Source organism: Labrus bergylta, chromosome 2 (assembly GCF_963930695.1).
Source record: "Labrus bergylta chromosome 2, fLabBer1.1, whole genome shotgun sequence".
Classification (NCBI taxonomy): Eukaryota; Metazoa; Chordata; class Actinopteri; order Labriformes; family Labridae; genus Labrus; species Labrus bergylta.
The window spans coordinates 18774483-18798014 of record NC_089196.1 but is presented as its reverse complement, the minus strand read 5'-3'; the positions used below and the strand labels follow the sequence as shown (position 1 = coordinate 18798014).

Here is a 23532-nt window from a genome sequence, read left to right as displayed (position 1 = left end):
CGGCATCTATCGTCGTACATTTATAGCCGAAAAAAACGGCGGTGAGTCTGCTAGAATTGTTGGACGCTGTGCCTCCATCTGCTCCTGCTCCACACCTGATAGGTGACAAAGATGCGGAATGTGAGGAAGAAACCATGGGATAGTTTACCTGCTCCTGTCTGCGCTCCAGAACCAGCAGGATAGGACACATTGCATAGTGTGAAAACTGAAATGAGCTCCTTGAGGAGGATAAGGATTCAAAAATATTTTGGACCTAGTGAAGTTTTCAAAACAAGTTTCTGGGTAAAAATAGTTGTCATTGCATTTATTTACTCTAGGAAGACAGTGACAGTGTTTTAATACCCTTTTTCCTCCCTCTTGACACCAATTAAGATACCTTGACTTAACTATTGGCTAATACCAAGTATGTTTCTGTCACCCATGCAATAAAAATTGCATCATATTTAATACTTTTTTCTAGCTTTGACTAACAGTTTACACTCTGCTAGCACCAAACAATTGTTGTCTGTTATGATCACACTATAATTAAGCTGAAACCAGTTGATTTTCTTTTTTTCTTTTTTTTTAAGGGGAACTGGTAATTATGTCGGATCATTGCATAGACTGGCTTACTTGCAAATACTTCATGCTGCAGCATCTAAGGCAGTGTTTGAGGCTGTTACTGGTGTCTGTATTAGAACAGCTCTTTTAATTATAATCTATAATTTGATGAATGTATCCAATCATCAACCTCTCTGAAAGCCTTTTTTCTGGCTGCATGTGATTTATTATAGATATGTTAATAATAGTGTAGACTGACATGTGAAAACCCATCATTATTCAGGGATTCAGATGTAACATTTTCAGACTCAACCCTCCCTGCCAGATTGCACACTGCTCCTATGAGGGTAATTCAATAGAAAGGGCAGTGGATAAAAAATCCTCTTTATTCTAAATTCTGTTCCACTTTCCATTCCGCTGACATTGATTATCTAATGAGGGAACAGATACTGTGTAACACGGCCACAAGTGAGCCTTCGTGAATAATTCACATGGCTATTTTGCATGGGAAAGGGCATCTGCTGAGGATGAGGTTGAAGAAAAAGAAAGAAAATGCTGGTTTATTCTGAACATTCCTTTATTACCGGCATAGATCCAGATCTTGTCAGGAGTTCCCTCACTCTGCGTCCTGCAACAGTGGTGTCGATTGGCCCAGTGAGCGTCATTCTGTCTCTCATGGCCGCCTGCAAACCTGATACGTTTACTGACACAAATTAGTATGGGACTCTTGCAGCTCATTAAGGCATGAGGGGAGATTGAAATAGCAATTGTAAGGTCCCGATCTGTTTGCCTGTCGAGGTCTGTGCATGCAGACAGGTGTGAGGAAGAACCCGTAATGCTAGAAACGATTCCCATAGAGCAATTACAAAGAAGTATGATGGTTGATAATTGGAGGTGGAAGTAGGAGAAAGCATCCCAAAAGGTCCTTGACGCACAGATCTGTGGCTGCTGGTCTGTCAAAGCCGATTCCAAATTAGCTTCAGTGTCATGATGAAAGTTATTTACAGTTTTCTTTGCAGATGCTGGTAAATATCACTTGTTTAATTGGCTAAATACATTTCAAGCAGGTGGCAGTTTTATTTTCTGTCTGTTTTCTCAATTAATTGGAAGAGGTGTGGAGTGTTTATTTAGTCTGTCACAAAATCTAACAAATACCCGATACCGAACCCACCTGTCAGCTGCTGTTTGAGAGAGAAAATTAGACCGCATTGGGAACAATAAGACCTCCTTCAAAGCTCACACTCGCAGGCCCATTTCCCTTTTCAAACTTTTTTTTTTTAAAGGCTCCAGTCGTTGTCTTCTACTTTGGACAAACCCTGTAGAAACTTGTGCCAATCACTTGCAGGCTTTTTTCTTAGCAGCTTCCTTCTGGCCGTTCTTCATGTATGGTGCTATAGTTGTGCTAATTAACCTCAGGGTGTGCAATGATTATTGCTCGCTGCACTTCACATACATTAGCATCTGCAGAAGGCTCTTCAGTAATCTCCTTCACACAGGAAGAAGTGCAGTGAGGAAGTGTGCCTCACAAGCAGCTAATTAAACCCAACTATGCCCGCTTCCCTCTTTCCGCCTTCGCACAAAGAACCCTCTAATCACTTCTAACTCGATTTGGAAGCAAGTAATTGATGCACATATAAAGTTTATGATGCGTGAAAGAGGAGAAACACTCCCAGTTTAGATGTTAACAGTCTGGGCTAAGAGGACCATGTGACACTACTGTTATTTTTCTTCTAAAGGCTTCTTCTGTAATGGAGTCATCGATTTTGACCACAAAGGGCATTACGATGATGTTGATGGCTGTGATGATGATGATGATGGCAGCACCACAGTGTAACTATTATGAGGTTCCACACTAATCAGCACTCAGACGAGCTTTGTTTTGCGTGTTGCTGTCTCCTGGGTGTGCTGTCTATATGCCAATGTAGAAATGTATTTCCTTTGCTATTGTGTTCACTTGCTGCTGATTACTCCGTCAGCTTTGGCTCTGTTTTCTTCACTCGAATAAACTTTGTCAAACATTTTGCTTTTCAGGCCAAAGAAGCTTGTAACAGGAATAACATGTAAAGTAGCAGCAATAGGGAATGGTGCCATTTTTTTTTTAAGTAGAACCTCTGGTTTTACTGTGCAATCCCCAGGGAAGTGATGCTGCATCTTACTATACCATACGCACTGACAAATGCATGTGACTGTGTGTGACCCCCCACCCCCACCATAATACATTTTCTATACCCATGGCAGCAGCAGCAGCAGCTTCTAGTATGAAGATGTTATTCAAATTGTGATATTCCCTCCTACAAGTTTTCCTCTCCTCTCAGCCTGTAGTGGCTCCTGTAATGAACCGCAGCACTAACAGCTCTGGTGATTTGATTTAAGCTCTACGGAGAGTCTGCAAATAGAAAGAGCTGCCAACTGAATCCAGCAGGTTTACCTTAGTCAAATGAAACCTTCAAGCTATGATTTAATGCCGTAAAACATTTGTTTTCTGAAAAAGGTTCATCTTCAAGTTGATGTTAAATGTCTCATTTACATAACTCTTGAGAGAAACATCTAGATTTTCAATATATATATTTTAATGGGATGTTCTCAATTCAGTACTCAAGCTCGAGGCCTCCATTGGGAGTAGAGCGGTTGGATTTGACTGCTGCTCCGATATTTTAGTTTTTCATTAACTCTTTTTCCAATGCATGTAACTTGCAACGTAGTCAAATTGTGTTTGTTAGCCTAATTTTTTTTGTTTACTGAAATACTGTGTGGAGCCATCAAAATAATATTTTCCACCAGGCTTTCTATTTAAAAAGAAATGAACTGGCAGTGAGGAATCACTGTCATTGCAAGTACTTGGGAAGCTTTTAATTGGCCACCAGAGGGATTTTTTCCCATGAAGTTGTAAAATGTATGTTTGAGGATTAGTAATTCCATTGACTTCCATGACCATTATGACATTTATGAACATACTCTAGCCTCATTATATCTGGAAATTCAATAATTTTAATGACAAAATATCTAGGCCCAGCCACTGACATAAGCAGGGATGTCAGGGTAGGTCATCACGGGATCTTCATTTTGTGTCCGCTTTAATTCTGCCTTGCATTTACAGTGAAGAAGCTAGGCCACTTTACTTATTATAACAGCAAATTATTCAAGTGGACAGTCATGTAACTCAATCATCAATTTAGTTCCAAATAAAAGCTGCTCACAGGAAATTAGCATTTTAAATATGTGTAATGGGTGTGATTGCAGGTGGTGGAGTTTCTCATGCTTCATTATGTGTTGACATTTGATCACAGTTCCAACATTTTCCTGCTGCTTTAAAACAGCCAGACTACAAGATTGTCATGAGCTTTAATGACTGGCTTCAGACTAAAAAAGTCACAGAGTTTCTGCACAGCCTCGCTAACGCTGGCAGTACAATTGTGCATACACAGTTTCTATTAAGATTTCTGACATGTTCCAAGCTTTCTAATCACCCTGAGTAACCTCTACTTGAAGTTACAGCTCCTAAGTAAACACTTCCTTGGCCTGAGGCGGAGGTCTGAGCCAATCGACTCATTTGTTCTGTTCTGGAAGTGATTGCTGCCGAGTGGAGACTGCTTTAATTTGATTGATGTGTGGTTCACCAAGCCGTGGATTTGGTTGTAATTACTCTTTGTGCTCACCGTGATAAGAAAATTAATCAAGCCATTATGTTGCTCCCATTTTATCATCAGGACACAATAATTGAATAAACCAACCTCACTTGTCTTCAAAGTCACTCTGGCTCGCAGCGTTCTCAGACGCAAGAAGGGGGAAGGGTGCACCACTGCTGATTAGCTGATAGATAGTGAGGGGAAAATGTTCACCTCAGTGTTGTCATTCAGATGGAAATAATCCAGGCAGTTGTTCTCCAAATGTAATCACCGACCACATTATGAACTATGATGAGTTTGTTTACAACAGATAACACTCAGTTAACTGACAGTAATCAAAGTGGTGTTGAAAGCGTTTACAGTGATGTTAGATTTATATTTAGTTCCTGAGAGGTCCCTAGGACACACATGGAATATTTGAGTTGGTTCAAGGGAAACTGAATCTTTACCCACTGTTTTTTTTATGATGAATATTAGTGTTTAAAGCAACTACGAGAATCTCTACCTTTTTTTGCTACCCCATAGGAAAAAAAAATCAGATGTCTTATCTTTTTAGGGATCTTGTAATGTACATGTATGAGTATTGGACACCCAGGTGGTAGCATCACTGACAGGCAGCACATTGTACATTGTCGAAAAAGTCATCATCTCCCTGATAGTCTCGTTTGCTCTTATAGGACATCAGCATAAATTTCAGTCTGTTTCAAGCAGGGAGTTGCTAATCGGGAGAACGAGGAAAAATTCTTGGTGGGCCTGGCAGGTTGTAAGGCCGCGAGGACAGTGACGGTAAATAGATCATTCAGGCTGCACTAACCGTCTCAGCCTAACTTTCAGTCAACCTAATGACAGGCTGAGACCTGGAGCTGAGGCGGGTTTTAAGCCTTATGACATAACCGTTACATCGTGCCCACCTGACATTCTTGTCAGCTATGCACCTGACTATGGCTAAAACGTTGTGCCAGTAATGACAATAACTAATTGGAACTATTTTTCGTTTCCAGTTCCAGGCTCTTAACTTGTTAATTTGTTAATGGCTTGTTTGGAGTGTATGCTACTCCCGGGGCTCCTGGAGCCATCCTCAAGCAGACACTCGACAAACTGCAGGATTTTGCACTTCTGCATTGGCTTCATTGTTCAAGACCGGAGGTTGCCGCTTGGTTATAACTCAACCAAGATCTAGGCATAATCTTGAAAATGCCATCAGGCATCTGAAATCCTTCTTACACAATTTAATAAAGGTAAATAAAAGGCATAAAGTAATCAAAGTGAATGTATACACACTTTTCACAGTTACACTTCAACAAGGAAGCAACACTTTTATGTTCCAGCTGGTCAAGCAGGAGCAATTCTCAACACATTTTCCAACAGTGTAAAAAGGGAAGGGTTCTTGATAGTTGTGAAGTTGTTTGCTTTTCTATGGGTTTTTTTCCACATTTATTTTGACCTCTTTTAGCTTTGAATCGTTATTAAAAGGAAAAATCTGAGGTTTGAAGAAGAAATCCCTCTTCTTTGAAAATGCTGACAAATGACGAACATTTCACTGAGAAAAATGATGTAACTATCATTTTCTAAGGACTCACCAGCTTAAATCATTGGAAGCCATTTGAAATATATGGAACACGATTTTAAGCCTTAACATTGTTATAGCTGACAAATATTTGAGGAGTAAAAGTTTAAAGTAGAATAAAATGAATTTACTCCACCATCATTTGTTAATACAATTTATGTCAAAACTTTTCAGAACACATTGTTAAGAGAATTCCTTTAAAGATAAAATTCTGAGCTTGGAATTAAATCAGAATAATGAACTCCCTCTGTCCTTTATTTTAACCCTAATATACATCCAAAGCTTAATGCTGAAGTTGGAAGTGACATTTGGAGCACACTAGCAAAAACGGGAGATTGCCTGGAGTCAGTGAAACCTCCTAACTGGGGCTGTACATCCATTTAATCTTTGATGTTCACTTCTATCATTCTGCCTTCCCATCATGCATTGTGAGGAAGGAATTATGAGGCGGCCAATTTGGGGCTGATCTCAGCAGCTCAAAAGGATTTGCATCCGTCCTCGCAATTTATTCTGGCAGGAGGAACGTCACCAAAGAAATCTATTACCCATCTGCGTTCTTTAAGGAGAAAAATCATGGAATACATGAGGTTATTTTCTTACCCATAAGAAAGGAAACAGCATTTCTACATGAGCAGACTTGATCCAGAAGGCATGATGCGCCCCCGGAACATTTCTCTCAGGAACTCCAATGGGAAAAGTATTAATTTCATGGCAACCTAAGTGTTCGGCAGTCAGACATCTGATCATACTTAACTGAAAATATCAGCTCACTGAGGGGCTCATTTAATTGTAAGTATGTTTTGAAATCTCTGAATGTCATCTTATAAATGTCAAGCTTTCAGTACAGAAACCTAATGACATGTTCTAAAGTTTTAATGGCAGCTTCATTGATCTTTTGCCCTTTGCTTTAATTGATTTAGGCTGCTTGATTGCATGCCCATGTTCGTGTGAGTATTCAGCTAATTGATTTCATAAAAGTCTCTGAACATTTAATCAACACTTCCTGCAAAAGTGTCCTTGTTTCCATGAAAACTTTGGACAGGTTACAAGTGCGGTAACAGTTATTTCTCTGAAGGATATGTTTAAGTCCTTTCCCCTTGTGGTACAATTCCTTGCACAAGTCCTTTGGGTGATGATGAAGATGTTCTTGACTCAAGTCTGAAACTTGTGTAAACATACCCCTGAACCACCCTATTATAGGGTTATTATATTGTTGCTCTAGTCTAGATCATCTATTTCCCTGGTAATTATCTCCACTATCATCACTATAGCAATATAACAATAATCAATGGTTCCCGGTGGCTCTGACGGGGATAATAAAAAGTTTATTAACCTCATATGAGGCAGGGGATCTCTTCAATCATTTGTTGAATCGTAGAGAAAACATAAAACCAGGGTAATGCACTTTCACATTTCACAAATTATTCCTGAGAGGATGACGTTCATGCAAAACACTTCACAGTATCCACTATCAGCTCTTACAGCTTTGACAATATGTTGACAAGCTTGTGACAAAAGGCAGAGCTCCTTAAGAGCTACAGTAGTTTGGACAATTTGGAAACCTTTTGCTTTGAATTATCAGATGTTTGGCTTGTTGGACTGAGTGCCACTGCACTGTACAGAATTTTAACACTGAGAAAATATTTTTCAAGGCTTACTTAATTCTTAAATAAAGTTTATAAGACTACTTCAAATGGCTACTCTTTTAAAGCTATTGCTGCCGTAAAAATGACCAAAAAAATGTTTTTCAAAATGACTTTCTTATTGAGATTAAAAACAAAGATCTTGAAAGCAGTTATTACCTGGAACAATTTCTTTGGCTTCAAATTCATCATTTTCTTTTTAGACATCTTAAAATGTTGTATCATCCGTTGATCCTTGATGTTGTTTTCATTGTTTAGCTCCAGGGTAAGCTGTATTGATCCTTCCATGTATATCCTCTTAATTTACACAGTTTGTTATTCACTTGAACTATTAGGCTTGACTCCAGCACTCAGCAGCCCTGTTGAGCGCTGGCATGGCAACCATCACAACAAAGGACTGGTTAAAGTGTTGTTTTTTTGGAGAATGTAATCTATATCAGTGATTTTAGAGAAGAGGTACTGAAAATAGACAAAAAGTCACATATATGTATTGATACTCACTGTCTTTATTTTTAAAAAGTTTCATTCCAAACATCATCATTTCGTTGTTGCATCAATGTAGAAATGTAAACAGACCATTCAGGTCATAATTTGTATCCACTGAAAACCAGGGCTTGATCTAAATATTGAACAGTAGGTTAGCTTCTCCATTGGTTCCCAGTGTGGTTCTCCTAAAGTGGCCCTTATAGAAATCTAAGGCAGAACAAGATTATAAAGAAAGGCAGAAATAGTACTGTTAAACAGTGATTGTGTTAACTCGTGACTTTATATTTAGTTTTGGTACAACATATCAGATTCTTTCACCTGTCACACCTTCAGAAAATCCTTCAGAGGAAAGTATGTTAGAAAATAACAATCTCTCTTTGATTAAACTTCAAGTCTACAATCATTACACATACATTCATCAGTAGTTACAATGATTCATGTATCTAAAAGGACACCTGTAGAGAAATAATGTTTTTAGTTCTTGTTTCTAGGGCACACGTGTGGTGCAATAAAGGTTGCAAAGGGTAGCCTGACCCCATCAAATTAAAATGCAAAAATCAGAATACTGGTATCCCTAAAGCTGTCTTAATAACAAGTTATATTTTGTTTGTTTACAAGAAAACAAGTAAAGTATAGAAATTGTATCCAACTTTATTACAATGGTATAACTTCCTGGAGCCTCCTATAGCTGCTTAGCAACGTGCAGTTCGTTAGAGTTACGCTTTAAGACACGATACTGGCTACAATTTCTCATCCATGCTCAGCTTATAATTACATTTCCCAAAATGTGGAACAACTCTTTTAAATGTTCACAAGCCAAAAATGGAAACGACCCAATGACCCATTTAAAATGTGACAGGATACAATACTATCTTGAAGAATGAAGAAATAGGACTTTGTGGATGATCCAGTGTTCACATGTGATACATAACATAACTAAATGTACTTTAGAATTAGAGGATGTGAGTGTATATACACTGATTTGCTGTTGGGAGAGCAAACCACATCAGAGCTGGAGTGCATTCATCTGTTAGTGCTTTAAGGCAAACTTGAGATCACAGAGAAGAAGAAAATGTACAAATTCTCCTCAAGTGTCTCTCAACTCTAAGATCTCGTTCTGTCACAGTGGGGTTTATATCCACATAAGGGATGGAAGAAAAAGGTTGCATTCAAGTGCTGTATGTTTTTTTTTTTTTGCCTCCCTGTAGATCCTCTTTCAGCTCTGAACACACTCCGACTCCCCAGAAGGCCAGGAGAAGCTAACTGTCAAACTGCTTCTTATCGCGCTTTGAGTAAATAATGAAATTGAAGTAGCAGAGTGCAGATGTAAACAGTACGTCTGGCAGAATGCAGGTGTGTTTGCAGAGAGAATAGAATCTGTGTTAATCGCTGGTGCGATTTTGACACACTTTGAGCACAAACATCAGAGCTTGTAATGCACTGTTTTGTTGGTTTCTTTATTGGCTGCCTACATGCTTCCTGCACACCTATACATGTTATCTGATATGTTTATGAAACCTTCAACAGAGAGCTGCTCTTCTGTATAGCAGTTAACAGATTACAGAGCACCTGCTGGCAGATATTGTAGCAGTTTATTTCAAAATAACATCCTAAATGGGATGTGGACAATAAAACTGAAACTGAATAAAAAGTGGACGATGTTTCATGAAAATTGTAGCAAAGAGCTGAATGTGCAAAAGACAGGTAGATCGTTAGATAGAAAAAAGAAACAAAGATTAGACATGTGCCTTCATCATCTTTGTTGAAGCATCAAATAGACCATATTGTATCACACTTTTATATACCAAGCCCAAGACTGCAACTAATATATTATTGAAGAAAGTAATTACAAATCACTATTCTCTTCTTTTGAAGACTTGTACAAATTCGTTGTTGGACCAAGTATTCAATCCTGTTTGAGGAGAATTCTAAAAAAATAATTAAAGTAATTAAAAATGAAATCTTTCTGTTGATTGTTTTCCCAACCTTACCTTAACTGCAGTCACTCAAAATCCATTTTGGTAAATTAAAGGGCGACCATTCATAAGTGTAGTGCGGTAAGCATTACATGCATTTTGAATCAATCTACTGCAAACCTACAAAATGTTCAAATTTTAACATTTTCACTATTGAATTCATTTGTTTTCCCTATAATAATCCCCTGTGAATAGAACACATTTAACATTGTCCTTTTCAGTATTTATTCTAAAACATGATCTTCCTCTAACCTTAAAGGATTAGACATTTCTATACTTGTGTTTTTGTTGACAAAATGTAGAAACCAACAACAGTGGTTCAAATCTCAAAACTTTACCACTTCAAGCACCTAAAGCACCCCAGACCAACTTTTTACCACCAAATATGTAAATTACAAATAACAAGTGTTTCAGTTACAACATTTAGGAAGCAGGGTGTTCAAATCTCCTGTTGGTGCCCAAACTGTCAACCCTGACCTCCCTGTGACTTGTGCTTTAAAAGAGTGACCCACTTTCTGGTTTGGAAAAAACATTGTCCGTTAAATGAATCCAGGCAGCCATCACCATGTAAATTTAGTTGGCAAATGAGCTGTATATAGATGCTTTTTGCAGGAGACAACGTTGGCACTCTCACACATCCTGTACTGAAACACATCTCTTTGTCCAAGTTTGGAAGCACATAGTGGTGAAAATTACATCTTCAACTCTTTTCAATCAATAAGTCGATCAATCTTTATTTGTATAGTGCCAATTTAAAACAAATGTTATCCCAAAATCCCTTAAACGCACAGTACGTAAAATCTGTTGGTATGAGGCTCTCAATCAAAACAATAACAAAAGAAGACGTCGAGGCTGGCGAGGTATCATGGGAGTGATTCTCTCTGTTACTCCCCTCTCCTGAAAACGAACTCCGTCTTGACCGTAGTCAATGTGAACGGGCGATACCTACCTGAGAAAGACAATATGTTCTATGTATCTGAGTTTAATTTAGAATAGAATGTCTTTATTGTCATTATACAATTGTACAAAGAAATTATTTGACATCGTTTACATGACGTTTTTATCAAAGAAGCACATACGGCAACAGTACGGCAACTTTCAGCTGCCATGACGATCAACATTTCGTGTCTGCCATGGCGGCTCATCGTGGCGGTCGCCAACAAGACACGGACTGTTACAACTATAAAATGATGGATTTCTCTGGCTTTGATAACTTTTGGAAATATTTGAGATAATGCAAGTACTCAACAAGAAAATACATATAACAGGTGTAGTCAATTTATAGTTAATCTACATATTTTGATGTAAACATTAGCAACCAAATTCTACATATTATACCTTTAAACAAAACCAGACTCGTGTTGAATAAACTGTGTTGGGATTTTAAAGTGTGATAGAGGGAGATGCAGGAAGAGGGAGAAGGATAGAGGCAAACAGAGCAACAACAACAATGAATAAGATAGATTTATAGCTACATGTCAGTAATAATGGTAAAAGTATGTGTACTAGCAGTAACAGCTAAGTATGATAAAAGACTGGTCAGACTAATATTAACAAAGATGTTGAAACAGGGAGGACTGATTATGATAATTATAGAGGTTGAAGTTGAGCAGCTCTAAGATTCACTTTAATTGTAATAATTATGATAACAGATGTAAGGCTGATATAAATAGTTATAGCAGTTGGAGTTGGGGGGGTGGGGGTCCATGACAGCAAGCCATCTTCACCAACGATCCAGAGGAACCTAGGAAGATCATACAGTACATATGAGCTTTTAAGAAGAAAAAGTGCAGTGTTCCATTCTGCAGTGTGTTTTTTTCTTGCACCATCTGTCTGTATCTGTTACCCAACCACGTGATGGGGAACAGCAGCGGTGTATGACAGAGTCTAGAGGAGTGAGACGCTCCCTCTGTGACAAAGAACTGAACATGAGCCAGTCACAGCACGGTCACTCCTCTGATGACAGGAATACTTGTCACAAAGGAAGGCAAACATGCGGTGTGCAACACATGAGAGAGATAGAGGTTAAAAAGTTATAAAGTGGGGCCTCAAGCTGCAAGGTTTTTTTTTTTTTGCACTCAGACAATGGTTTCAACGAGCAGCTCCTCTTTGGCATGGCATATTTCAGCTGGGATTGCCATGGAGCTGATCCTGGCCCATGACTCCATTTTACCTGCTTTACAGTAAACAAATCCAGTCAGGATTTTGGAGGATTAATGTCAATGTAATTCTCCATCATGAAGTCCTCAACTTAATCCACAGAGTATTTGCATTCTTTTTTTTTTTTTTTTACCCTCGTTTGGTGCTTTGAATTGTCCCTTTAAATACCTTCAGTCATTTCCTGGTTACAAACTGGAATAAAAAGGGATTATAGATTGAGAGAGAGTAAATATATATATGTGTTTGAGAGAGAGAGAGAGAGAGAGAGAGAGAGAGAGAGAGAGAGAGAGAGAGAGAGAGAAGGAAGGAGCAGGGGTATCATTTGACAGATACAAACAGCACACTATAAATCTGGGTGCTTATGGCTTGGAAAGTTGGAGACATAAATTGCAGGGCCAGATCATGGGAATGTGCATCAATGATGGCAAATCGATTTAATTTAGAAGTCATCAAACGCAGCTCTGAGAGTGACAGAAAATAACAAAGAGGCAGAGAGGGGGCGGGGGGGGGGGGGGGGCAGAGGGGGGGGCGGGGGGACACACATCAGAGCGTTCAACATCCTGGATGTTTCAGACATTTTTTGTTCTTCTGTAGCAGATAAATAGCTTTTATTTTTCAGATCCAAATACTGCTACTTCCAACCAAGGACTCCTTTATGGTATTTTACGAGTTGACAATGGATTTGCTTTCTATTTTTCCTAAAGGTTGACAATGTCAGATAGCACAGAAGTCTTACAGAAGTCGCTACAGATTTTTGTCAAATGAACATGGCCTATGTTGAAAGAAACATTGAATTGAAACATATAAATCTAAATGCTAATAGGAGAGAAGGCATGGGCTGTGGAGGACAGTGAATAACTATAAGCCACAATAGGTGTAGCACTTACTGTTGATGTATGTAGATTGGAGGTATAGAGAATTTCTATGATGGATTTCCTAGAATTTGCTGGGAATAATCTAGACGAGAGATTACATGTCTGGGGTTGGTCACTCTTACAAACAAGATAATCACAGACTCTTAAACTGTTGCAGTAAGACATGGGAGACGTATGCTGACATCAACCAATATACACAATTTACACAAGTGAGAGAGGTTCCAGGGATGATCTTGGTTCTTTAATAGCACCAGCAATCTATTTCCTTCATCCCTTTTGATTAGGTTAGTGAAGGCAAGAGCACTCAGTGCTCCTACAACCCATTCCAATTTCTAAATCCTCAAATGCCAATGCCAGGTTTTGGCACTAAAAGCACTTGGTTTGTTTTAGGGTATTATCATGGTGAAGCTTTATTGTAAAATTAAGTGTTGAGTTTTACTATAAAACACAATGTTTTGTCCTTAAATTGGGTTTGATGAAGCTTCAATATTGAATAACCTCGGACTGAGAATAGTTGGGTAACAAAAGAACAAAGTTCTGCTTGGATTGTAGGGGTTTGGATTGATTAGATGTCCCAAATGTTTGGTATTCCTCTATGACACACTGAACAGGATAACAGTTTTGCATCCAACACTATTTTTTGGTTCCTGAAACCTCTACTGTCAGATAGTCTCAGGTCTACAGATACAGTAGATTATTTGTAGCATATGATACATGGGTAGATGGACGGATGGACTTTATTAATCTCAAACTGGGAAACTGTTGATAAATGATTGGATGATGTACAGAATTAAACATGGGAGTGGTAAATGGCTTCACAGTCTTAACAACCACAAGGATGCATTATTTCAGGTGTTTTAATTTATTGCTTAGTATTTTGCCTTAACAGGTAGCCCATTTGAGGAAGATATGCTTCACAAAGATCATCACACCCTCCTTTCATGAAGGCTTCAATGATCAGCATTTGTCAAAAAAATATGAAGTGAAGATTTGATTCAACTGCAGGACTATTTTGGAGGCTTTATTGTTTGGGGTTCTGTTCAACATCACTTATACTGAAGTTAGTTTTCTGTTATTTGTGCTACCAATTTATATTCCCAAGAGTAGTCTAGAAAACAGAAAAACCTCACTGGTATTTAACTTGGAATCTATATTAGCCTGATGCTGGCAATGATATACACAGCATACTTCAATCAGCAGGCGGTTTCAAAGGGTTTCACAAAGATATAAACCCAAAAGTAGAAGGAATGACATTTAACAGGACTGATAAAAAAAATGTGACTGTATTTGTTACAAACATTGGTTCTCTCCAAAAGTCTATTAAGCGCTTATTTAACATTGTTTTGTTCCTTTACTTTGTTATGTCACATACCATCCAAGGTCCAAACTGTGCAATGTTTCATTGAGTAAATCCAATTGGTAGCAAAAAAACTAAAATGTGGGTGGTAATTTTTTATGAAGGAGTTTGTGATGGGTCATGAGGCTGAACCAGTTGAGAACCATTGGTTTACTTTAAACCATAAATCAAAGACATGAGAACAACATAAATGTGACTTCTTGATAGCAATTCTGGAATTTGGTAAATGGATTTTGTAATTTTTGCATCAATGTGATGTGGTGGCAGCTTAAAGTAACTAAAAGCTTAAAAACATATCTAACCATGCCACACATTTTTTTTTTTTAAAGTGAATTTGTTTTTAACACTATAATTTACACCACTCTGACATACAATATAAAAGGAGATTTTTATTTACATATCTATTAACAACCTAGAAGAGAATTAGGCCCATCACCTTGACATTCAGAGGTTTCTGTTCCACCAGCCTCCTTGATCAGAGTAATCATCCTCGCGCTGGCTGTCTTTATCTCCCCTCTCACCTCTCAAACACTCGGTCATGTCGGAGTACCCAGTATGCCATTTTACATTATTAGTTCCCTGCTCAGGGGCCGCTCCCTCTTATGCAGAGAAGCAGAGGAAAAAGGAAGGTGAGGAAGATGGAAAGCGACGGCTCCTGCCTGCTTGTCGCTGAGGGGAGAGGAGGAGGTGGCGTTGACGGCCTAATCTTTGTCTCTGATTATCTTCTCATTACTATCAGACGGGAGCTACTCGAAGAAGAGGAGAATGTGTAATTATGCTCAAATCTCCCATGACTAAAACAGAGGATAATAAGCAAGGATCGAACTGTGTGCTCACGTCTAATCGTTCAGTTTATTTAGTCATTTGTTCTGCCCGAACATTTGACTACGGATGAGGATATTTTGGAAGGTAGGCTTAGGAAGCACCTGACTTGAAGCTGCATTTTTTGGAATTATTAAACATGTGGCTGAAAATTAGATTCCTTAATTTTGCTCCAATGCCTATATTGATATATGTTGAAAAATTAAAGTTTAATAGGCTTTGGGTTAGTAAAAAAAAAAAAATGTCGCTGCAACTGCAAAGCACAAGAAAGATAGAAAACACCATTTACCAAAATGTCAGGGCAACTGGTGCATGTAAATAACTACATTTCAATTGACACCTCGATTTGAATGGTAAATGGCTGACCTCCAATTTTTCCCTGAGTATGGCTACGGAGGGAGAAATGGAGGGGAATAAAACACATATTCAGCAGACCAGAGGGAATATGGCTAACCAAGCATGCTAAGTCCTCCTCCCCATTGTATGATGGAAGCGTTAACTGTGTGGACAACTCAAAAGAAAATCACTGAAAAGTTCTCCTGAGAAGTGCAAAAACTAAGTAATTTTATTTTTTTCTCTTTCCACTCAGCTCAGAGACGACAGCCTGCCAGCCACTACAAACTGATGAGAGGAAAGCGGCGGACTCCCGGGTGGACACTGCTGACAGAAATGGCTGCATCAAAGGAAAAGGACGCAAACATCACAGTCATCACAGGGCTCGGAGGTGAGCTGTTTTTTGTTTTTTTTTTGCTTGCGCTTTAAAAACGATCAAGAAAGTTTCCTAATCTGAAAGAACAAGCACTTGTAAAGAAAAGTGAAGAAATCAGGTGCTTTAAAGTTGATACAGTTCAGAAGATGAATGTTTTTTGTATTTGTTTCTTCAGTTTCTTTTGTAGATTAAAATGCTTCTGATAAAGCCTTTTCAAAATACAACAGAACTCCTTCAGGGCTTTCCTCTCCGAGAGAAAACAGCGCTAATCTCTATATTCAGTCCTGGTGAACGTAAACAGTCTTATCAGGTCAGACCCAGTGGAGAAATACAAACATGTTGCGAGGAATTCCACACTCTGTCAGTCAGGAGCTGCCTATTCAACAACACCTACAACCAAAAGTCTGATATAATTCTCCGGCTCCTTCTTCTAAGGTGGGATAAATCAATTCAGGTATATATATTTATATTTTTCTGAAGAAACCTTTTAATTCATCCGACACCTTCAAAGCCTTTTTGCAGCTGCACAGCAGGGAAGCTGTGGGTGATATGTAAAACATGACTGCAGCCACATCTGAAGTGTTACAGACGCTCATACACATGAATCACTTCTCTGTGGATGAACTTCACCCAGCGGCTGCTTGTCTTTGTTTTTCTGAGTTAAACAGTGAGTGAGGAGAACATGCAGGTATGCACGGCTCTGATTATCCTTTTTTTTTTTTTTTTTGCTGGTGTGTGGTGCCAGAGAAGACATCTGAGAAGAAAAGTGCATGGGGAAAGGATTTATAGTGTTTTTCATCCCTGAAAGTGAGAATTCTTTTTTTCTGTGAATTGAATTACACAAGAGGACTTCACTGTTCAGTACTTTCAAGGCGGGAGATAGAAGAAGTTGTTTGAAACGTAGGCACTAAGGAATTACAAGAGATGACTGGAATAATGTGGACACACCACACTGGTTCACTCAGCAGCTCGGCCAGATACTTTCTTATGGAAATAAATCAAAATAACAGTAGGTCCAGTTTTATTTTACATATTTAGTTTGCCATTTCTACGCTTGAGATTAAAAGCTAATCAGGTGCTGAACACTGTTGAGAACAAAAGTAAAGAAATATTTTCCATGCATGATGCAGATAGATATGTAACTAAACTGAACTCAACGAATAAGAATATATGATCAAATACTGTATATTACTTTTGCATCAGATCGTTTCCTTTTTTATCATTTTAAGAGTGAATTCTTCCATGTTGTTTTCCAATTCAAATAAATGGTCCTGGGCCCGTAGATTATAATGGTGTGGCCAGTGATCTTGAAAAGCCATAGCTGACAAATTTAACTTTACGTCAACCCCATATAGAGTAACAAGTTTGCTGGAATGGACCTCATGATCAGAGGCTATAGTGCTTGTCACACAGGTCGCAGGTTCAGCTCCTGATCCTGGTGCTATTTGGGGCATGCTAGCACTGCTCCCTCTCCCTTCCTGTCAGTCTTCAGATGTGCTGTCCTAATAAGCCGGAAGCCCAAAAATAATCTCTAAAGAAAATAGTAACATCATGATACAGATTTGTGAAAAGTAAAAATGCATTCTTTGTCATGTAGGTCACCAAATATACTCCTTTATAAATCCCCATCACCCTCTGTGAATTTGGGTCATGCCATTGACTTTCTTTGTAAATTCCCTTTTAAATCTATTTTGGTCTTCTTCTGGACTCTAGAACAGTTAAAAGTCTTAAATCAGTGCAGTCAAGAAGAAGAGATTGACTCCAGCTTTCTTACACTCACTAGCAGCAAAGACAAGGTCCCAAAGACACTGTGTTACCTTTGTGGAGATTGTTACCTTGTACCTCAGGATCTGATAGTTGAGAGTAATTATCCTCACAAGGCGATTGTTTATCACCTTTGATCACAAGGTCACCAGGCAGGACGAGGGAGACAGCAGCTACCTCCAGCTGTGATTGAGCTTCTAGCAGCTACAAAGGTGCATTACAGGCACCACGGTTCACCTGTTTTAAGCAAGTATTTATTATTACAAATAAATAATGGATTGGAACTCACACACACACAAAAATAACAAATTCATGTAAAATACTGTTTAGTTTATTCATTTCCATTTAGTGAAAAGTGGCTAATGAGGCCAGCACTGTCTCTTTTTCAAAGCACTGCAAGTGACTGCCTGAGAAAGTCTCCTCTGTTCAGAGGAACATTTTTCTTTGGATCGTTATCTTGCTAATTGGCTGGCAGCAGCCCAATTTAGTTGAACATCCAATGTTGATTATAACATAAAACCAAGAGCCACATCTTTCTAGAAGCAGAATGTTCGCTACAGAGATTTTTTTCTGTCACCAAAACATTTCAAATAAAACTCATATGAAAGAGTAAAACATTTAACAACCTGAAAATCCAACAATAAACAGAAACCCACCCGATCAAATTTGCACCAGAAACAAAGCCTGAACAAGGCAAGTGATGTATTTTTTTACATTTAATAATATATATATGTATATATATATACATATATGTATGTATGTGTGTGTGTGTGTGTGTGTGTGTGTGTGTGTGTGTGTGTGTGTGTGTGTGTGTGTATATATATATATATATATATATATATATATATATATACTTAAGTCACATATACATGGCATTCATGCAGATTGTAGCAGGAGGAAAAAGCAACATGGTTTTCAGTAAAATAGGCTGGATTCAGCATCGAGCGTATTCTCATCAAATGTCTCAAATCCCTTCTCCATACACATTGTCCACGCAATCACCAGTCCCAATGTAGCTGGCAATTGACTTGCTCTCTCATTCTGCCTTTCATTCTCTCCACCTCATCAAAAGAAAACCGCTTCTACTGGCAAGAAAAAAAATGCAAATGCTTGCCTTGTGTTCCCTTCTTACAAGGCCAGAATGGTAGAAGTGTTAATGAGTGACAAAGCATTCTCATTACCAGGAGAGGGTACTTGGGCTCGGTCTGTCTAATCAGCTCTAATGCATTTCAGTTCCTAATGCTCCCAAACTGCCGACTACACCAAGCAGGGTCATTTATTATAGCCAGACAGTCCTCTGCATCCAATCAAACAGGCACAAAGTCTCCAGAGCTCTGTGGTCACATAAATCACTGAGGAGGGCAGGTTGTCAACGTCCGGATCAGTTCTGATCACGATAGCCTGTTAGCATGTCATGCTTTTTGTGTAAGGCTGTATTTCCTTGAATTACGATGTAGAAGGTCTCGAGTAAAAACTGGAGGTGCCTTAAAATTTTTAATTTGTTATTACTTGTTGATATTTTAATGTATACTTCTCAGGGCTAACCCAAGCCTAAATCTCTGCTAAGAAAAAAATAGGAAATATTTATCAAAGAAGTAGTTCCTAGACTTCCCCTTAAACAAACCCCCAAATACATCTTTTTACATTCAATTGGATCATAATTTGCTAATTGAACATCATCGTGTTCTCAAGAGGACTTGGAACAAGAAGGAGAGTGTGTGTTAAGCCTCGCTCACACTGCAGGATAATCGGGCCGATTTGAGCTCCGATTCTTCTTTCCCGACAATCGCAGGGTCGCTCCCGACTCAAGGCTGCTCGGACACGATTTTCTGCTCAGGTTATCTTGTAGTCTGAGCGGTACAAAGATCCAATCTTAACGATTTATTTCAAACATGTTTGATATTTAGAATTTAAAATCTTAAGTATTACGTCATGAAAGGGTCCGGCAGAAGTTGTGTGTGACCACAATATAATCACGAGAGACAAAGGAGGAATGTAGTCATGGCGACCAGCGGCAGGACGCAACCCAGGGTTTTTTGTTTTTTTAGGTTTCAGAACAGATCATCAGTGAAGCACTTTTCTGAAACTTGCATCCATATATCTACGATTGTATCTACTTCTCTATAGCCTACAACAGGTTGCACTTCCAACCGACGTCCATTGGAGTATTCAAATGAAACTTTATTAACAATTGTCAACTCTCCGTCCCGATTTCACTTCTACAGTGTGAGCTCTCCGGCCGTCAATCGTGTCCGACAATCGGGTCGTACAGGGTGAGCACGTCAATCTCAAGGTCTGGTCGGGCGTCGTAAACGATTCAGTCGTACAGTATGAGCTGCCACCCCGACTTTTATACAATCAGGAAAAAATCTCACACAGTGTGAGCCAGACTTTAGAGAGAGAGAAAGAGAATATGACCTCCTGTAAATAGGGAAATGTTCTAAGGTAAATACTCAATTGAGAAGTAGGGATATTTTCTCATTTTTGCAACCAGTGGCTGCTGGCCATGAAAGAGTATACACATTTATTGCACTACTGTAGTGTCTTCACGTTTCATACTAGGAAACTACAGTCATCATTTTGATTCAGAAACATATTCTTTATAATGCCAATAAAAGGAAGAAATCTCTGATTTTTTTCATGGAGAAGATAATCCGATTGTACAAAACGTGCCAAATCGAAAATTAAAAAATAGACAATGGTAGTTTATTCACCCCTGAAATAGAAACATGAGGTCTGCATCCAGCATCCAGGCCTGTTGACCAGAAGTTATAATTTTTTTCTCGTCACAATCAACACTTCAAAAGAAAGCTTAAAATATAAAGATTGTTTATGATGTTAAATCATTTTGGGGTTCCTTGGGGAATTTGTTGGAAAGAGTCAAAGCTAAGATGCGTCTCTCGAGCTCGCCTTGATGGTGGATCAACTAAATAACGATCAAGATCCCGAGAGGCTTGTCAGTAGGTTGGAGTGAACATTAAAGGATGTTTGCTTGACATTTTACAGATGACACACAGCTTTGATCTTGGTGATAAACCCTTAGATGTGTTGTCTGAAAATGATGTGGATTGGTCGGATACAGCCTCCACGTCAACAGCCTGTTTGTCATTCCATAGTTTACCCATATTTTAAACCACATTTTATTCCATGTATGGTAGTTGATTGGCATGTTTGTGCATAAACAGTAGTACCCTACATCTCCAGACCAGCTTCCTACTCCTTATTTACCCTTTTATTAATGCAAACCATCCTACATTTAGTTCACATGAACACCATACCAAATCCAACGTAAAGCTGCCAGAGCGATATTCATTTCAAAGCATCTTCTCACTCATCTCTCCTTTACTTTGTATCACCCGGCATGCTGCTCGTTCACATCCTCCTCTTTGCCTCTCATAATTTTCAGTCAGTCAGGTCTTAAAAGGCTAATTCACTGAGCCTGTGGCATTTCAAAGGACTTCATCTCCTTTTCCACTTCACACATCGTCTCCAGAGAAAAAAAAACAAGTGGACCTCTGGACAGCAATGAAACTGGATAACCGGTGGAGTCTGATGTTTTTATAATGAGGGATGTATGCTTTAAAGAACCAGTGTGTAAGATTTAGTAGCCCAGAACAGACAAAACAAAAACTGGCTCCAAAGAGGACCTTTTGGGGAATGTACTTGTTACTTTTGGTTCTTCCACATAATCGGAGGACGAGGATGAGCCGAAGGGAATCTACCGCCTTAACATAAAAAGCCACTTCATTCTACACACACTGTTCCTATAAGAAGACATGATATGACCCAGGCTAGCATGAGTAAATATTATTCCTAAAGTTATCTTTCTTTAAAGTAAAAAGTTTATGATTTAGATTTGTGGTTTTTATGAACCACAGGAATTTCATAATGGGTCACAGATATTTGACATGAATATGGGGCATCATCAAAAGAATGGGTGTCTTTTATTGTAAGCTACATCTGATACTAGCAACGTATGTTTGTAGTGAGATGTCGTTAGCTGTTTGCATGAACTTGGAGTATGTCCTTGGGGATAAGAGGATCCTTCTGTAAAATACTGTTTATTTGTTCTGGCAGATTTGTCAGTTTCCTGTCCCATTCAGACAGATTTACCTCACACCTAATTCAGTTCAGGCCAATCACAACAGTTTATTCACAAATATAAGCTTAGTGTCAGACAGGGGAAATAGATTTTTAATGTAATTTTATAGCAAAACTTTGTCAAGTCTGAGCAAATAACTCAAGTGATATCACCTCTGTAATCCTAGTTTGGGCTACACATTTGTAACAGAAATCCTGCATTACAAACCATAGTTAAGAAAAGATGCAGACATTTCTCCGACAGGTAGAGTCTAAAAAAGATGCTTCCTTTCATGTGGAAAATGTGGGATCCAATTTTTCAGAACCAGATTTTGCAACTCCCTCTTCTCCGTCTGCAGCAAAGAGTCTCTCTCATCTCTACAATTAATCCAAAATGCACCCTCCAGGATTTTAACAGGTTTCAGAAAACCAGAGCACCTATCCTTTCATCTTTACACCCGCTGTTAGTTTTAGGAGATTATTTCAATTTTTTTACCTCTCACTCTGACAGCCTTGAAACGTTTGGCCCCAGGCTGTTTTTGACCATGTAACTCACCATGTGCCGTCACAAGCTCTCCTGGTGGTTCCTTAATCCAGACTAAAAAGTAAAGAGGACTGAGCTTTTGCGATCAGTTCCCCAGAGTTTAGAGAGCAGATTAAAGGATGGCTAAGTCTATTTCTTTATTTAATTATCTTCAGAAAACACACTTTTTATGGTCTATCTAGCACCCCTGTGATCCTTCTATTTTACCTTCCTACACATTTTTATTTCTTGAAGATTTAAGGATTAGATGTATAACTGCGTTTGACTGTATGTAGTTTTATTCATTTCATCATTTTCATGTTTCTATTGTTTGTATTTTTTATTACACTTGCGTTTTTCACTCTAACGCACCTTTTAAACTATGGTATCCCATACATACAACTTTTCTAATGCTAGGTAGACTCTTTTGCTAAACGCTGATTATTTCATTTGATATTCCCAATGTTGCTCAAACGCGCCAACTAAATAATAAGCACACAGAACAACAACTCAAAAGTCTTGAGAGGCACGTGTAGCGGACAGGATAGATCACAGATCTGTCTTCCCCACTGAGTGAAGCCATGTTGTCAAACTCTTGACTCCAGGGCGGCTCGCTTGCATGAGATCTGTTTGGTGTTTTGTACCAGTCTGGATTGGATTTCATCTTCCTGTTGTGATGGGATCATCTCATACGGGACATTTGGCTCACAGATAATCTTGCTTATGTGTGTCAGGATCAATCTGGATGCTTTTGTGTGCAGCTATGTGATGCCAATGATGAATCATGTGGATTATTTTACCCCACCCATTCTGTCAGGATTAGATCTATGCAAATCAATCTTTTTGGGGAACAAATTTTTACGGAGGGAGTTTCACTCTTGGCACAAGACATAGGAAATATAGGAAACAGTTCACAACACTCCAGTGATATCTGGACGATTAAATCACTTCAAAATGTTGCTGGTAATGCAACCTGTTTTAGCTGTTTAAACTTCTTTATTGGTATGAGATGTAAATATTCTATGTAAGAGGAACATATTACCTAAATAAAAAAATACATATTCTGATTTGCCTTAAATGGTATGAAGCTATGCTTGTATTTTAAGCATATTTATCCAATACAGTGAGGTAAATAGAGTGTAGTTATTGGTGGTCAAGGATTAAGATTAAGATTTAAAGTCAACAAAACAAACTGTCAACAGTTATCATAGGGCCTGTTTTACTGATAGTTCAATTCAAGACATTTTTCAATGTTCATGTTTCAGTGTTTTCAATATTTATACAAAAGTAGACAACCCTTCTTTTTTGCCAACATTTTAAATTCATATTTTAAGAATCATGGTTTTTGTTAACCATTTGAACACATCCAGTTGATGGGAATGGACATAAGTTGTTGGTCGCATT

At 38.5% G+C, this 23532-nt stretch overlaps 1 protein-coding gene across 1 annotated transcript in view; it reads left to right on the top strand.

Annotated features, from left to right (window-relative positions):
* The window catches only part of LOC136177083 (serine/arginine repetitive matrix protein 4-like), a gene marked incomplete at its 3' end in the record, with an annotated part of 44002 nt that extends 28226 nt beyond the window's left edge, over window positions 1–15776 (top strand). The window contains 1 exon segment of the mRNA XM_065948070.1: window positions 15642–15776. Coding sequence (XP_065804142.1) covers window positions 15642–15776 — 135 coding nt within the window.
* Between the last annotated feature and the right edge of the window lie 7756 nt (window positions 15777–23532).